This window comes from Telopea speciosissima, chromosome 1 (genome assembly GCF_018873765.1).
Source record: "Telopea speciosissima isolate NSW1024214 ecotype Mountain lineage chromosome 1, Tspe_v1, whole genome shotgun sequence".
Lineage (NCBI taxonomy): Eukaryota > Viridiplantae > Streptophyta > Magnoliopsida > Proteales > Proteaceae > Telopea > Telopea speciosissima.
In genome coordinates, this window is record NC_057916.1 from 42,601,318 (window position 1) to 42,617,705 (window position 16,388).

Genomic DNA, 16,388 nt, shown 5'->3' on the forward strand with positions numbered 1-16,388 from the left:
TATATCTATCTATGGCTGAAATAGGGGTCATTCCATTGAAATGTCACAGGTTTGTTGATTGAATATGATTATCAAGTTGTGACTGCTAATGTTTCAGCTTTTCAGGAATCAAATCGGATCAGAAACATAGTTAGTAAATGGCTGCTAACTGTTTTAGTATTCCTGATATAGGGGTCATTACTTTGAAATGGGTGCTAGCTATTTCGAGGGTCAGGTAGAAAGCTTCTATGGTAGAGTTCATTCCATTATGGCTTCTTAATCTTATTTTTAAACCTAATACTGCTCAAGTGAAGCTCAAATATCTGTATTTTGAAAGCAAAAGGAATCAACAGAAGCTTTCAATAATCAAATAGCTGACCAGTGGGGACTTTGATATGTTGGACTCTGCCAATGTCCAATCAAGGTACTAAAACTCAGAACTCGGTACCAACTCGGTTCCTTGAAAAACCAAGTCGAGTTGAGATCTCGGCAAGATCTCGCTGAGTTGGTGCATTTTTTTTTTTCTACTCGAAGCTTCAACTCGGTGGGTTTTAGACCTTGTTTGGGTCTGAAACTTGGTATTCAGCCTATTTTAGGCCATTTAAACACAATGACACTATCAGATTTTGCAAAAATAAAGTCCAAATAGGAGGTATGTACTTGTCAAACTTAATTTGTTGTGCACGAATGCTGTCAAAATCGCAATGAATGAAAATATTTTCTTGGACATCAAAATAAATGAATATTTTAACTATTTTTATTGGATTCAAATAGGGGGTATTTGCTTATTTATGAATAATATCTTAAGTAAATGTAATACAAAAACATTTACTTAAATGATATTACATTTACTTAAATGATATTAGGCATAAATAAGTGTCTGTCTTAGTTTCTGGCATAAATAAGTGTCTGTATACCAAGATTTTCCACCAAGATCTCGAGATCTTGCACTCATATAAAGGAGCTTGGGTCAAGATTCTCGAGATCTCGGCCGAGTTGTTGCACTTTTGCAACTCGTATGCCAACTCATCTCGATTTCTCAAAAAATTGAGAAACTTGCCAAGATCTCGCGAGTTCTCGAACTATGTGTCCAATAGCAGTTTTGAGCATCTCCTGGATAACTCCATGAGTGTGTATTTTCTAACCAGTAGGACGACATTAGGTCTGATGAGGTTCTAGTAACAGGATTAGGGCTTGTTAAGAAGAGAATTGAAGTTTCAAAGAAAAATAGTAGCAGAATAAGAAGTATATGAAATAGTGAATGGCAGAATAGAAAACAGAGGTTAAGTAATTGAACTGAAGAATAGAATACTGTAACCTGTTTAACCTATACTTAGATCTCAAAATTTGCCTCAAATTTGAAGAAACAGTAAATAGAAATTGAAGAGAAAAGATGAGATATATAATAGTGAGAAGAAGAGGAATGGATAGGAATAAAAGAAGAGATCTGAGAAGATACCTTTCTGATGCAACTGGTAATTTATCAAAGACCAAAAACCCCTTAGACACTCAGGATTTTTTTTTTCTCTTCTTTCCAACTGATAATTCTCCCCCTTCCCCCTTTGTCACGCCCCTATTCCAGACAAGGAATAAAATATAGTATAAGGGGTGACTAGGACGACGCGTGTCATCCTATTAAGCTGCCAGGATCACTGACACAGTGTCCCAACGCACAGTCATAACCAATATTAAAGCAATATAATATCAAAATGCGGAAAGAGAATATTACATTCCAAAGATTAGTAGTTTGCGGAAGCGTATAAAATCAAATAGTTACAAGATGTTTAAAGGCTAAATGATAAATACTATAATTAATACATTTTTCGTAACCATCTAATAACTATCAACAGGGGTATATCAGTAAATGTCTATACATGGGCTTTAAGCCCTAAAATAATCAGAAAAAGGGACCAAGTCCCAAGTATCCTCATGGCCCGTAGGCGCCATCGTCACAAGGACACCCGTCGCCATGTTCCTCTAACACAGCTTTCGGCTCCTCCGTACCAATGTCATCATATCCCGAGGACTGGACCTCGAGTCCCGCGAGATACCCGCCATCTGCATCATAATCTAAAAAGTGTGTACACGAGGGGGTTAGCTCCACTGAGCCAGTGAGGGGATAGGGATGCACAAACACGCAATTCACATAGTCCAATGATGCATGCACATGTTAATTCTATTTTTCCACCTATCACACAACTAAGTCAGAGGTATATGATACTGCGACAACTCAGAAAACACTGTGGGTCACTTCAATCATCGCCACAATGAATCCTCAATTGTCACTAGGAAGCCTATGCCGGTCAAAGCCTCCAAGACCATCTAGTGGCAGACATCGATCACCATTACTACCATGACTGGCTCTCTCTCACACCACAGAATCCGGGCTCTGGTTATCCAACACTTAAACCCTTGTTGGTAAGGGTCGTAGCATAAGGGTACAAAAATCCTAGCCGTAGATATACTACATGCAAGTTCTATCATCCCGAGAGGTATTCCGGGTGCATCAACGTTCCATTCCATCTAGCACCCAGGTACCAGCACGGCACGACACATACAGTTTAATATGACATTCAATAAGGTATTTTATAAATATATCCGGGGTTCCGGCACAAGCACTCATCGGCACTGTAACCCAAAAAAAGATGGAAAGCAATCACTACATCATCATATCAATCATATATATAAAAGTGTGCAAAATGCACAATCATGCTTAATAAAGTATACTAATAGCATGGTAAATGTACAATTAATAATAGCAAGTCCAAACAACAACCAAACCCACTCACAATATAGGTTATGCCCCGAAGTTACAAGTTGTTGCCGCGATTAAGTAACACGTCACAAGATGGGAATTTTAAACCTAAACAAAGAGTAAGAATAGGGTTAAATAAGTAAAGAAAAGGATCCCCAAAAGGTATCCCATAAACTTTTTAAGTATAAGGTTTCAGAGACAGTGCGGTTTTATGGGTGGTTTTATGCCCAATACCTAAAATCGCATGTAAAACCTAGCTAACCAAGGGCTTAGAAGAGTCTCGATCAAGTGCGGTTTTATGGGTGGTTTTTCTCAGAACATGAAACCGCACATAAAACCTCTCTAACCAGGGGCTTATACAGGAGATGGTTTCAAGGGTGGTTTCTCGTAGGTCTTGAAACCGCGTGTAAAACCGCATGTCTCCATATCCCAAATTCAAAGGGTTAATCACCAAGGATCCATTTTCAAGTGGTTTGAAGGCAAGGAAACACCAAGGGAGCTTCCTCCTAGGTCCATTAGGGTTCTAAGACCTCATTAGGTCCATATAATCCCAAGGATTTTAGAAGGAAAAGCAAGGAGAACCTAATCTAAGGCATAATAGGGTAGAAACCCTAGGTCTTTCAAATGGAGTGAGGTTGTGAGCCCTAGGGCTAACAATGGAGTGAAATAACTCCACAATAGCCAAGCATAGAGGTTCCAATCGATCCTTGGGTTCCAAGTGGAACCCTAGGTCAAGTCTTTCCCATTTTCCAAACCCCAAAACCCAAAATTGATCAAAGAGAGGGAGGAGGTGTTAGTGGCTTAGCTTACCAAGGAGAGGAGTTCCACGATTTGGCCACCAAGAGATGTTGGTTCAAGCTTCAACCATTCCCCTTCTCCCTTCTCCTTCCTTCACTCCTTCTTTTCCTTCTTTTCCTCTCCTTGCTCTCTTCCACGTTTTAGGGTAGCTGGGAGAAGTAATGAGAAATGAATGCTTCCCTCCTTAGACCTATTTATAGTAAGTGGGACTTGGGTCCTTTACGTTAAATGGGTCATGAGAATTAAATAGGTCGACCCATTAGTTCTAAATAGGAAAGAACCTAATAAAAGATGGGTTCACATGATATAGGTATACAAGTTCTTCACATATTCTTTCAAGGTAAGTGGGACCCACAAATAAAATATTCCCTACTGAACTAAAATAGCCCGGGCAGTTCAAACCTTGACCCGCACTTCGAGGACATCAAAAGAAAGGATAAATAAATAAAATTAAAGGCTAGAACTTACTTTTCTCTTGTCATGGTTTGTCTCCCATGACCCCGAATAGCTTCGCCACAGCAATGCCAAGTTCATCATTGAACGAAGTGTCCAACTGAGGCGACAGTCTAGGATGTCCCCTCCGGAATCCCTCACTTTTTGGGCCGGTACTTGGAGGATAATAGACAAAGTCACCGTTCTCCACTGTCGGTTGAGGAATCTTTCCTCCACAGGCAAGCCCATACCATGGTCAAAAATTTTATAGTTGGGTTTGACCATCATCGAGAATAGGTCACCAGCATACATGACAGCGGTATCTACATGTCATGAGGGAGAAATAATAATTAATTATGATCCAGGGTGCGGGTATAACACCATTTGCATTTAAATTGACTCAAAATCCTAATGCTATTTAAACTCTATCTTAGCTTAAACAAAACAAATTTAGAAACCAATTGTATGTACCCAAAGCATAATAGATAATCCCCTTGTATGACTGTTACTAATAGGACACATAACTATTAGATATAAGGCTCTTTTGCCTCACTAATGACCAAAAATCTGGCCAATAAATAAAAATTAAAGGTTTGTCACAGTTACACGTATTGTACCCAGTGGAGCTAGTCCTGGCCTTCTGTTTAGACCTTCGGGGTATTCTGCATTACATTTGTATGGAATTTTAAGAGGGGCTTCTCTTGAAGTTTCACCATTTTGAAGCCACATGTTGCATTAATCAAGCTGATTCAACTTCGGCTTGGTAGATCACCCTTTAGACCGTCTTTATGTCAAATTTCATTGACTATCTCAACAATATTGCCCACCATCTACAGTAATTTCTATCATGCCTTTTCAGTTATCAAATCATTAGAGGGATAGATGGGGGACCATGTGGATTAGCCCATCCATTAGGTTTTTATACGAAAATCAAATGGCTCACTTTGTATTGGATATTTTCCCTAGCTATCTAAATCTTTCCCGACATTGAACCGTTGATTGTGCATATTGTGCGATGCTTCTAGGCTGGAACTTCATGATGGAGGGTGATGTTGATAATTTATGTCCATAACATTTGGAATCCAATGGAACTTCTATATGGCAGTTTTTGGGCTCATCAGGAGAAGGCAGTGGTGAGGCTAAAAGTTTGGACAGCAGTGGTTGATTTTTTCTAAGGAGGTTTTCCTACTAAACATTTCATTTCCAAACATCTGCGGCATAGACAGTACAGAGATGAAGCAGATACAACAAAACATAAGGTTCATAAGAACATCTAAATAAATTGTGCAAACATATAATCAAAGAGAAGGAACTAAAGTTGTAACTGTGAAACCAGCCATACAAATCCAAGAAGAATACATTTTGTATACATTTTGGTTTGCTCTCTTGAATACTATTTTGTTCACTAACTGCTATCTAAGTTTCTTCTCAAGTTTGGGCAGATCCTTAGGCTGTAGTAGACCCCAAAGGCAGTATCATCGGTCCGAATAATGGGTGGTCCACACAGCCTTCTAGAAGACTGTGGCAGCACCTTATTGGCTTGGTTTCTAATTCTGTCCTGCTAGTTTCTATTTTACACACAATATTTTGTCTCATCAATTACTAATTCTATTCCTCACTTTCTATTTTTGCATACACTTGCTATTTCTTCACTGTAGTTGTTACTATTTTCTGTTGTTTCTTATTTTAAGTTTCTTAATTTTAACAACTTTCTAAATTCAAAATATGAAGATCGGCTAGTCAGAATCTCTTTTAGTTTGGATCGAGTTCATGAATAGGTAGCAATCTTCTAGAAGGGGGGGGGGGGGAGGGGGGAGAACCTGTTGTAGGATAGGATTATAAAAATTTAACCCAATATGTAATCCATAAGTAGCCTTTAGGTATTCATGATCTAATTAAGCAAATAAGGCTTACAGTAACTTGGTAATCCACAGATGTATAGTCTCCTATAGAGGAAAAACAGCAAGATCTGTGATAAACTCATTTGTGGGAGTGTCTCTCTCTACCAGAAATACTTGCAGGAAAGAGAGTCGATTGCTTTAAAACCATATAAAAAAACAAATCCAATTTAATAAGAACCAATCTATAACCATAGAAAATAGGAGAACCCATTATCTTATACAAGCAGAAAAAAATTAAACTGAGCAAAGAAAGAAGTCAAAAACAAACTTCCACAGCAACATAATCCAACTAAATCGCAAATTTAGCACCGAAGAAATCCCATAACAAATAAAACATTAGAAAAAGAAATTCGTTACTGAATAACAATCAAATACAGTAAGAATCCCTTATGCCCAAATCATGTAGGTATCAAACTCAAATAAATTTTGCAATCTTCCCTTGTTTCCTGGAGCTTGAAGAGAATGCAATCTGCTGGGTGAGAGGGTGGGAGGCGTTGTCCAGAATCAGGGTCGGTGATCACCGCTTCCGATCCAAATCGGCCGATTCTCTAATCCAATTCCCAATTTTTTTAACCATGTATTGTAGTCTTGCAATCCCACTAACCCCTTGTTTCTGTCATAAGGGGTTAAATAAAGATGTAATTTGGGGCAACTGGGCCTGAGTAACGATAGGATCACATTAATTATTCTTCCATAACAATGAAGAGGATCATTAAAAGATTATGCTTAATTTATGATATGTGGAAGGAATTGTCTTTATACATATTAGTCCTATGTATTCTTCGTACCAGGGCATTGACAATTTGTCTCCTTATATTCCTCTTAAGAAAAATAAGGGATCTCATTCACGATAAAGTTGAAATATAAAACCTGGATATGACATTTATTAACATCGTCAACGAAATGCATCATGTTTCAAATCGGGGAAGCACCAATGAATCCAAAAAGAAGAATATGATAAATTAAAAAAAAAAAATAAATCATAGAGCATACCATCTTAAAGTGATCAGGCTTCTCAGTTTTCTTGGTGAAACTGGAAATCAGTCCCCACTTCATGCTGTGAAGGACAGCACCTTCACCACTAGTTCCATCTTCTCTCCGAACAACAGGCATATACGCCGTAGGTGAAACATTGTAAGATGGGCGATAACTGAAAGAGTACTGAGGCCATTTTATACTATTTGATTGATAGAGCTTATACTCAGATTAACAGTTCATTAACGGCAGAGATTAACAGTTCAAACATTTTGGTTTCAATAATGGAAGATTAGAAAGATAAAGAGGGTTTATCAAAGTAAACCTGTCCATTTGCACAGAGTGTATGTGGCCATCGTTGATGCCACATGCCCTTGGAATATCATCCGCTCTTACTGTACACCACGCTCTTCCACACATCTCGCTGTCTCGATCTCCCGCTCGCTCTCTGCGTCTGAGAAGTGTAAGACTGTAAGCACGAAAAACGAGGAATGAAGGTTTTGAAAAGGTGCGTTGGTTCTAGAATAGACCAACCGAGTGAGATTGAAAGGGGACGGAGGGGTATTTTGGACTTTGAATGGGTGGATGTCAGGGACATTTTATTGTATTAATGTTGTTGATGTAATGGACATATCTACCATTCTGCTTGTCTGCACTTTCAAAGATTCCAAACGAATAACTTCTACAAGGGAATAAGAATGCATCAACATGATCATCCAAGGGGACAGATTGGTAATTGATGTTGCTTTCCAGTCAGAATTCGAGATCGCTCGATCACCAAAAAATTACGGATCGATTCTCCAAACTCTCCCGCCAATATGTGTCGGCAAACCCGATCATCTTCAACAGATTATCTCCATTATATCAGATGCCACAAAACAGAGTCTGAAGAAGAAGGGATGCTAGGATGTGCATCCCATCCTCAACATCCACCTAGCTTTATGATCCCTAGCTAGGGCAGCAGCGGCAGTGATAGCGATAGCAAAGAGCAAACATGTGGACGGGTTAGCACTTCCATTTGTTTCTTCTTTGCAACGAGAAAGACTGAACTGAACTCCAAATGCATTAGCATCTCACAGATTCTTTTATTTTGGATTCTTGTGCTATTTCCTCTTGATCTTTTTGGAAAGTGAATTACATTTTTTGAAATTATTCAGGGATGTTTTGATGTTTATTTATTAGGGTTATTTCCAAATGCCCTCCTGAAAATCGCCAAACTTACAATTGCCCCCTTGAACTTTCACTAATGCCACGTGCCCCCTGCTTTCCAAACTAAGTACCAATTTGGTCCCTCCCGTTAGTCTGAGACGTTATAACAGAACCTAGTTTTTGAAAACTTATGGACCATTCTGCCCCTTGATAGGGTAGAATGACCCATTTGACCTCATGATCTTTAGAGCAAGGCAAAAGAGGGAATCGATCTCCAAACCCTGCAACTCATTTAACCCCCAAACCCTAGCTATCTTCTCTCTTGGCGATTGGCGACCACAATGGTTGTTGTGACCACCATGCTTGTCGTGACCACTATGCTTGCTGCTGCGACTGAGAGGTGCTGAGACAGAGTACACATTGCTTGTTGCTGTGACCTGCTACTTGAGAGGACAAGCTGGTGTTGTGCGGCTGCTGCTAGTGGTGTGGGGCTGCTGCTGCGACTGAGAGGAGCTAAGACAGAGTGCACATTGCTTGCTGCTGTGACCTGCTACTTGAGAGGACAGCTTGCTGCTAGTGGTGTGGGGCTGCTGCTGCGACTGAGAGGAGCTAAGACTTCCTTTTGCTGCAGTTGAGACCAAAAAAGGTAATGCATCTCCCTTCTTAGTTACTATTTCCCCTTATTACCTCTGATTCAGATGTGTAAGAAGAATAAGAACAAGACAAGTCTTGAAATTGGTTAGCCAAAAACACTTGTTAGTTGTCAAGTTGTTGAGATACAATGCAAAGCAACTGATGGTACTAAAAAATGTGTTGAAGTAATATAGCATCAATAAACATGGTAGAGTATAGAACTACAGATACTTCTATAGAGACAAGAAATGCAAATACCCTGATCAGACACTCAAAAGGCTACAGATTCTATCTAGATGATTAGTCAGATATTCATGAAGTTATTGGTCATCCTTGACCTTGAACCCGAAATAAAGAGTAATACCCTTATCATCCATAAAAGTTTCAAGTCAGTTGAACTGGGGCTCACTATTAGAATTTGATCATCCATAAAAGTTTCAAATCAGGTTTGCTATTGTGAAGATTGAATGTTAAATGATTGTAGTTGATAATTTTGCAGGGAATATGTCTGCTTTTAGTGTCAATGAAAGCAGATCAAGGTACTTAAAGTTACCCTTCAAGCAATGTTATTGTAGTAAAAGAGCTGTTGTGAGAGTCTCGAACTCAGTAGAGAACCCAAATAGACCCTACTACAGTTGTGATGACAAATTCAAGGGTGGTTGCAACTTCTTTCAATGGTGTGATCTAGGTCAAATGGGTGAACCAAGTCAAGTTGCCCTCACCAATGATGCACCAAACATTATGGGGTCCAACATTATGGGTGAAAACATTGCAGAAGAGCAACAACAGAGGATGCTGCCACAAAGTAGGGAACAGCTCTACAGCCTGAAGTACAAAGTGAAGGCTCTAGAGAAGTCAAATGAGGCTCTAGTGAAGTCAAATGAGATAATGAAGTTAATGTGTGGATTTATGTTAGGGTTATTTCTAATGATTGTTATTATTCTGAAAATGTAATATGTAGATCCTAGTATGTCTTTGAAAACTTTGTGGTTTGAATGAATGAATGAATAGAACTGAAATTTTAAGAAAAATAAAGAGTAAAAGGAACTACAAAAATTTAGAGACTGTACTGCTCTTTCTTGTTGAGATCTCTCCTTCAATTCCTTGTATGATCAGCTCCTTATTTTTAGATCTGGAAGCAAGAAAAGAAGAATTCATGTGTCCATTCAAGTTCTTTAAATTTACAGAAAATGAATGAGAAATGGTTAAAAGATGGAGTTGATGACTAAGCTTATATTGGGAATTATTCTATGAGAGAATGTGAGTATGAGATTTTCCCTTTTGCTAAGACCAAACCCACATTTTAGGAGAAATATTGCACGCACAGACCAGCAGAGTGTCACTAGGGATAGCCTTTTAATACCTCAAAGTGTGGATAGAATATGCTGGTCAGATTCCCACAATAGCATAAATCAATATCAACCAAAAGGGGGGTCAAAACAGAGTTGCCGCCAGCACTATTTGGTGATGATCCTTTGCTGTGTTTAATCTCCAGTAAGAACAAGAGATAGAACACTTAAGAGAAGGAAAACAAAAAATAGTCTGTTGAAGATCCATTTAGTCTTCTCTTCAACAATATTGGATAAAGACTGCAATAATGAGCATCATTCAATATGTGAAGAAATGACTCCAAGGAGAGAGGGAAAAAACAGCAAAAACAAATGTATTTAAGATAACACCAGCTGAGCACTAAACCTCCACCACATACAATCATCTGTTTGGTTCCATCATGAAAAAAATAAGAATAAATGTGCATCAAATGACCAAAATGTTGTAGTAATGTAGCTTTTCTATTTACTCCATGCTTTATCAGCAAACCATTAAAAAAGAAGCAGAAATTTTCATCCACTGAGGATACTTTAACATGCACTGATTAAACCCATCAGGATGCTTCAATATGAAAAATGTGAAAGGCCACAAGGGAACTCTGGAATCCAGCCCTAAAGAATCAGAGAAGATTCAGAAACAGTAATATTATTGTACTAGTGTGGCATTTATTGATGGCTCATCAGTAACTGTAGTGAGAACTTGAACTTCTCATAACCTCTTCCTTCTCCTCATACTCTAGATACAGAAAAAAACTCCAACAGAGAAGACCAAGTTCTAGAAACAGCAATTGGAAATAAAAGGTACAACCAAACTGAAGCTTGAATGCTTGATTGAAATATTCGAAATTACAGTCATAATCATGGAAATTCAGTACTTTCAACTCTTATAGTCATAATCATGGAAGTTCAATAATTTCAAACAACATACACATAACAACTTCATTGTTCTTGCAGCAACTTCATCCTAAGCACATAAAACCACTCATATTACAATAACTCATTGTTTTAAAACACCATACACAACACCCTAAACACATAAAACTACTCCTAGTACAACAACTTCATCCTTGGCAGCTTTTCCATCCTTGTAGCTTCTCCATCCTTGACAGTAACACCCTCCTTGACACCAACTCTCCATCCTTGACAGCAACTCTCCATCCTAGACAGCAATCAATACCCTTTGGCAGCAACTCTTACCCTTGACATGGATGAATCACATCAAATAAAACATATAAGTCCTTGCTTATACATCAACTTTGACCAATGTTGCTAATGAGCAGCATATTAAGCAAACTGATACATACCAAATCAACTTGGACCTTGCTGTTGGACTGCTACCTTAGCTCTCCTTGCCTTTTCTTTGGCAGCCCTCCTTGACCTTTCTGCCCAAGCCTTATCTTGTTCAGCTATATTAGAGGTTGTAGTTGAATTTTGAGAAGACCTTGTTACCCTCTGAGAAGGGCTCTTCATCCATGCGCTTCCTCTAAAAAATTACATCACCAATATATAAGATACTAGAAAATAAACAGTAAATTAATCTAGTACTTAACACAATATAATGAAAATCAAATATTTGAAGTTTTAAATAATTACCTTGACACCACTGCTTTGAGAAGAGGATGGCCCTTTTCCTTTACCCTTAATTGGACCTTGATGAGCACATTTATGTGTGAAATTATTCCATTTAATTATGCATTTTATCTGCTTGGAATGGAGCTACCTTGGGTATTTTCTGTCTTTTTCAGGGTACAGGGGTATTTTATGCAATTCTGGACTATCAGGCATCATATCTTCTAATTTACACATAAAGTGGACCGGTTTCTTTTCATGGTTGCGAAGAGGGTTGAATTCTAAACAAGATGGACGTGTTGCATTAAAAGTACGCATTGGTTTTGGAGTCCATTCATGCGATGAAGTTTCACTGAAGATCCAAGGGTATAATCATAATGTCATAAAATTGAGAAATTTTTAGAAGATATCCGATATTGGGCTCATACCGTCCGAAGTATTAATTGGAGCAACTTTAATTCTAGGGTTGGGGCCACCCGGGGACAAGAATGAGAGATATTCTCAAAAAGAGAATTTTGATCAAAATTGATATTTTAGATTAAACTCTCTCTCTCCTCCCTAATATCTCTCTCTCATCTACTACGGTTGTATCTCTCTCTCCAACTTCAATTCTCTCTCTCCATCTCCCTCTCAAATCCCTCACGGCTCCCACCTTTTCTAGTTTTATTCCACTTCTCTTCTACTCAAAATCACCCACGTACTCTCTATTCCTACCTCTTTCCTATCTTTACCATTTTTTTTTATTATTAATTTTTTTTTTTAAAGCTAACAATATATTAACCCACGAATTCCCATTCTATTCGATAGATAGCAGCAGCCTTGCCCTCTTCTCTTCTTCTCTCTAGTTTTTCACTTTCTTCTTTTGTTATTTTTATTTTTAGATTTTGATTTGGCAAGGGGAGGAGGATCACCGTTCCAGCAGCTTCATCTCCATGGATCATCGTCGCCATTGCTGTCCTTTGTCGCTTTCCACCATGATTGGCTAAATTCCCTCTATCTTTAGGTGTAGATGAACTAATGGTGTTTGCTATTTAAAATTCTGGTTTGTATGGTTGATTGCTTGATGTTGAGACCCCATCCCTGTCTGGATGATTTTAATCGATGTATTTAGTTGAAAATTTCTGTTTCTGTGATTCATTATTTTTCATTCAAGCAATGGTATTTTGTTCTTATGTGATTGTACCAATGATGGATTATAGCTGAACGAACCAAGTGTGCCAAGCCCATTAAGCGAAGGATAATAGTACTCGTCAAGATAGTCCATACCTAGGAGGAACCCTACATTCTGTGGTATTATTAGGCCTGTGGTTATAGTAAACCGAAGCATGCAACTGAATTGAATAGCAGCCCATTGAGGATTCGAACCCTAAAGATAGTCTTCTCCCGTATGTGCATATCGTTGTTAGCTTAGATTTGTTTCTTTCATTCGTAGTTTTAAAAATCAGATTTATTGCTATTTAATTTTCATTATTTTCATCTTATCATCTTAGTAATTTAGCCTTTCAGTTCCCTGTAGATCGACCCCTTACTTGCTACTTGCTAGATTAATTTAGGATTTTATTTTTGACCGATTAACGACACGATTAGACCTCCTTTGCATGTCCTCCTATTGTGACCATATTCTTTGCATCTGTCACACCTAATACTGGAGGACTTCCTCTTGTTATCTTGCTTAGGTGGCTCATCAGCTTCTCTCTTTCTATTTTTACTAGGTCTACCAATTGACCTCTTCAAAACAGGAGGAAGCAAGGCAGTGTCAGGTAAATTCTTCACATCAGATAGTGGATGAATCATCTCACCATTGGCCATGAGATACCTCTCTGTAGTCAGATATGGGTCATAATACTCCAACACTCCTACCCTGGTCTAATTACTAGTTGACCCAACATGCTTACATGGCAAACCAGTTGCTACCCAGACTCCACAGTCATAGCTCTTGCTTCTTAGGTTAACCACATAACTATTCAGACCATCTTGCACCTCAAATTCATCTGCTCCAGCATACACTGCATGACAATACCTGACATCTTTCTGCAACACATCAAGCTTCTTTTTCATTTGGGAGTTAACACATGTTCATAGGTGCAACCCTTAGCATACCTTTTCTAAAATCTACCCATCAATTTCAATCTAATTTGATCAACTAAGGTAAGTATTGGCTTGCCTCTCAAGGGTCCAACCCACTAATTGAATGACTCTGTCATATTTTTGGTAATGTGATCACTCTTGGCTCTGTGATCAAAAGTATGTCTTGCCCACATACAGACAGGAGTCTTCATCAACCACTCATATGCTTCGGGCTTCTCCTCTTTCATGGCATTCATAGCCCTTTGAAAACCCGTAGCATTATATGATTTACTTGCTCTCCAAAAATATCCCCTCAATGCAAGCCCACCTCTAAACTGTGTCTTGAAATTATTATACAGATGTCTACTACAGTGCCTATGATGTGCTACTGGGAACTTGATTCCAATTGCTTCAATCAGACCCTACAAATCAAAATAAAAAAACAAAAAATTATAAACTATTTTTTGGATTACAAATTATTATTATATAGATGACAACCAAACTGACAACTTACTTTCTGTTTGTCTGTCATGAATGTAAATGGTTCCCCAGCAGGTGTGACTGTCCCTATGCATCCAAGCAAGTGATGAAGAAAGAATAACCAACTATCTTTACACTCTGTTTCAACTACACCATATGCAAGGGAAAACATTCCATTGTTCCCATCAATTGCAATTGCTGAAACCAATACTCCACCATATACTCCCTTTAGATGACAACCATCAAGGCCAATGAATGGCCTACATCCCTTCAAGAAGCCTTGCTTACATGCATCAAAGCATATAAACAGTCGCTTGAATTGTGGATTTACTAATAGCGCTCTATGCTGCTCTTGTCCATATCTATTTGCATTCTGGTATTCAATCACAAATTCTGTCCCAGGGTTTCTTTCCTTAACCATAAGCCCATAATTTTCTAACTTCTTGTATGCCCTTGCATGACTGCCATCAGTTTCTTCATTGACAATACATTTAGCCCTGTACAACTTAGTCTTATTAGCTTTCACACCATACTTTTCTGAAAGATACTCTTCCATTACATTGATGTTCATATGTGAATCTACCTTAACATTGGAAGTCAATTTCTTTGCTATCCATGCTGCAGTTACACCCTCCTTTTTTATACTAAGTCTCTGACATATGTGATTGGGATTAAGTGTCTTGATTACAAAGGTGATCCCATTACTATTAGGTGATGCATGAATCCTCCATAAACACCCTCTACCATTGCAAATTCCAGTAACTCTATTCTTATCATTTTTATTCTTCAAAATCTGAATTTCTTCTTGAATTTCATATTCCATCAACACATCTCTAAACTGATTAACATTTATAAACTCTTGACCAACACTCAGTACAATGTGTTGGTCTACAACACCATCTATGTCAAACATGTTCTCTCCCTTTTCAGACTCACATTCTGTACTTGTTGTTTCATTACTTTTCTGCTCTCTTATGTCCTCATTTCCTTCTTCTTCAAATCCTAAATCATCTTTACTTGTACTATCAGACATTTCATCTGATTCTCCTGCCATGTAATCATCATTTGATGTGTCAGCATCTTTCACTTCATCTCCTCCTTTTTCAATGTCATGTACATTACTAGCTGCAGGAACATCTTGCTCAATGGTAGTAGAAGTTGTGCTAGAAGTCCTAACAAAGACACCACCTCTACCTACACATCTACTTGATATGCCAACCTCTTCAAAAGCCATACCACTGTCACTCAATGTTGCATTACTTTGATTGATAAATGAGACACCAACCGAACTTCCTTTAGGTCCTCCAAGAACAGTAGTGTGGCTAGAATCTGTCCTCACAGTAGCATTCCCCACAATGGGTGTAATCATACTCCCAACTGTGGGTGTAACCCCTATACCTACTGTGGACTACCCCTCTCTCCTTACTGTACCCCCTACCTGCTGTGGGTGTGGTTGATCTTGCAATTGCACCACCCCTACGTATAGCTGTAAGTACCGTGGTCCTCGGGACGAGAATTCTTCAGCCTTATGGTGACAAAGATTGACTTCGATGAATAACGGCGTATCATTTTGATATATCATCATGGGGATTGGGATCATGCTTTATAAAGGAATGGAGTCGCCACCTAGGATTAGGGCCTAGGACCCAATGGGTGTAGCCCCATCCGGGGTTAGCGAAAAGGGCTATGTGATTCCATATGGTCTGGTAAGAGATTCAGAGTAAGTAGTCAGGTTACGAGGGTGGAAAGGTGTTAGGCACCCACCTCGCCCGGATAAATCGGTCTTTCTACTAGATGCTGGTTTTCGAATATTCTTCTTTAATAATATATCCTATACTAACATGTAAGGCTAAGTTATGATGCACTAATCATGACAAAGAAGAAAAAATCATTTACTATGTACATTAAAATGAGTTACTTTAATTGTCTACATTATGCCTAAAAATAACAAGAAGGAAAGAGACAGATATCTGTTAAGAAATACACAAAATAAATGAAAGCGCACCGAGTGCGAAATATATGATGTCCCACGGCTCAGGTGGAGACGAGTGATCGGCTTGTCTCTCTCTTGTCGGACAGAGTAAGGACTATATGAGATGGGTTCGCTACTCAAACTTCGGGTAGAGTAACGGTTATATAAGGGATTCTTGTTATCTGTATGCAGATAGAATAATGGTTGTGAAGGGGATTTTTTGTTATCCGTACACTGACGGGATAACGAAGTTGTGGGATAAGAACCGCTCTTTACTCGAATGGATAATCGAAGGATCTACCCATATCTTCGGAGTCTCGCTCCAACAGACGCTCAAGAGGGAGAAAATT

General features: G+C 38.6%; 1 protein-coding gene across 1 annotated transcript; it reads right to left on the reverse strand.

Annotated features, from left to right (window-relative positions):
• Positions 1-245: 245 nt before the first annotated feature.
• On the reverse strand, positions 246-15,435 carry LOC122649788. The gene is made up of 6 exons (XM_043843030.1): positions 14,101-15,435; positions 13,787-14,008; positions 13,415-13,550; positions 7,237-7,309; positions 6,859-7,042; positions 246-302 (listed from the first exon to the last, which is right to left on the reverse strand). The coding sequence occupies exons 1-6, from the start codon at positions 15,433-15,435 to the stop codon at positions 246-248; spliced, it is 2,007 nt and encodes a 668-aa protein (XP_043698965.1).
• Between the last annotated feature and the right edge of the window lie 953 nt (positions 15,436-16,388).

Excerpts from the sequence above, each read along its gene's own strand:
- LOC122649788 (XM_043843030.1), bottom strand. The coding sequence starts at position 15,435 with ATGATTACACCCATTGTGGGGAATGCTACTGTGAGGACAGATTCTAGC. Across the intron at positions 14,009-14,100 it reads TCATGACAGACAAACAGAAA|GGTCTGATTGAAGCAATTGG; the intron begins GTAAGTTGTCAG and ends TTTGATTTGTAG. Across the intron at positions 7,310-13,414 it reads GGTAGCAACTGGTTTGCCAT|TCTTACACTTCTCAGACGCA; the intron begins GTAAGCATGTTG and ends TCGTGCTTACAG.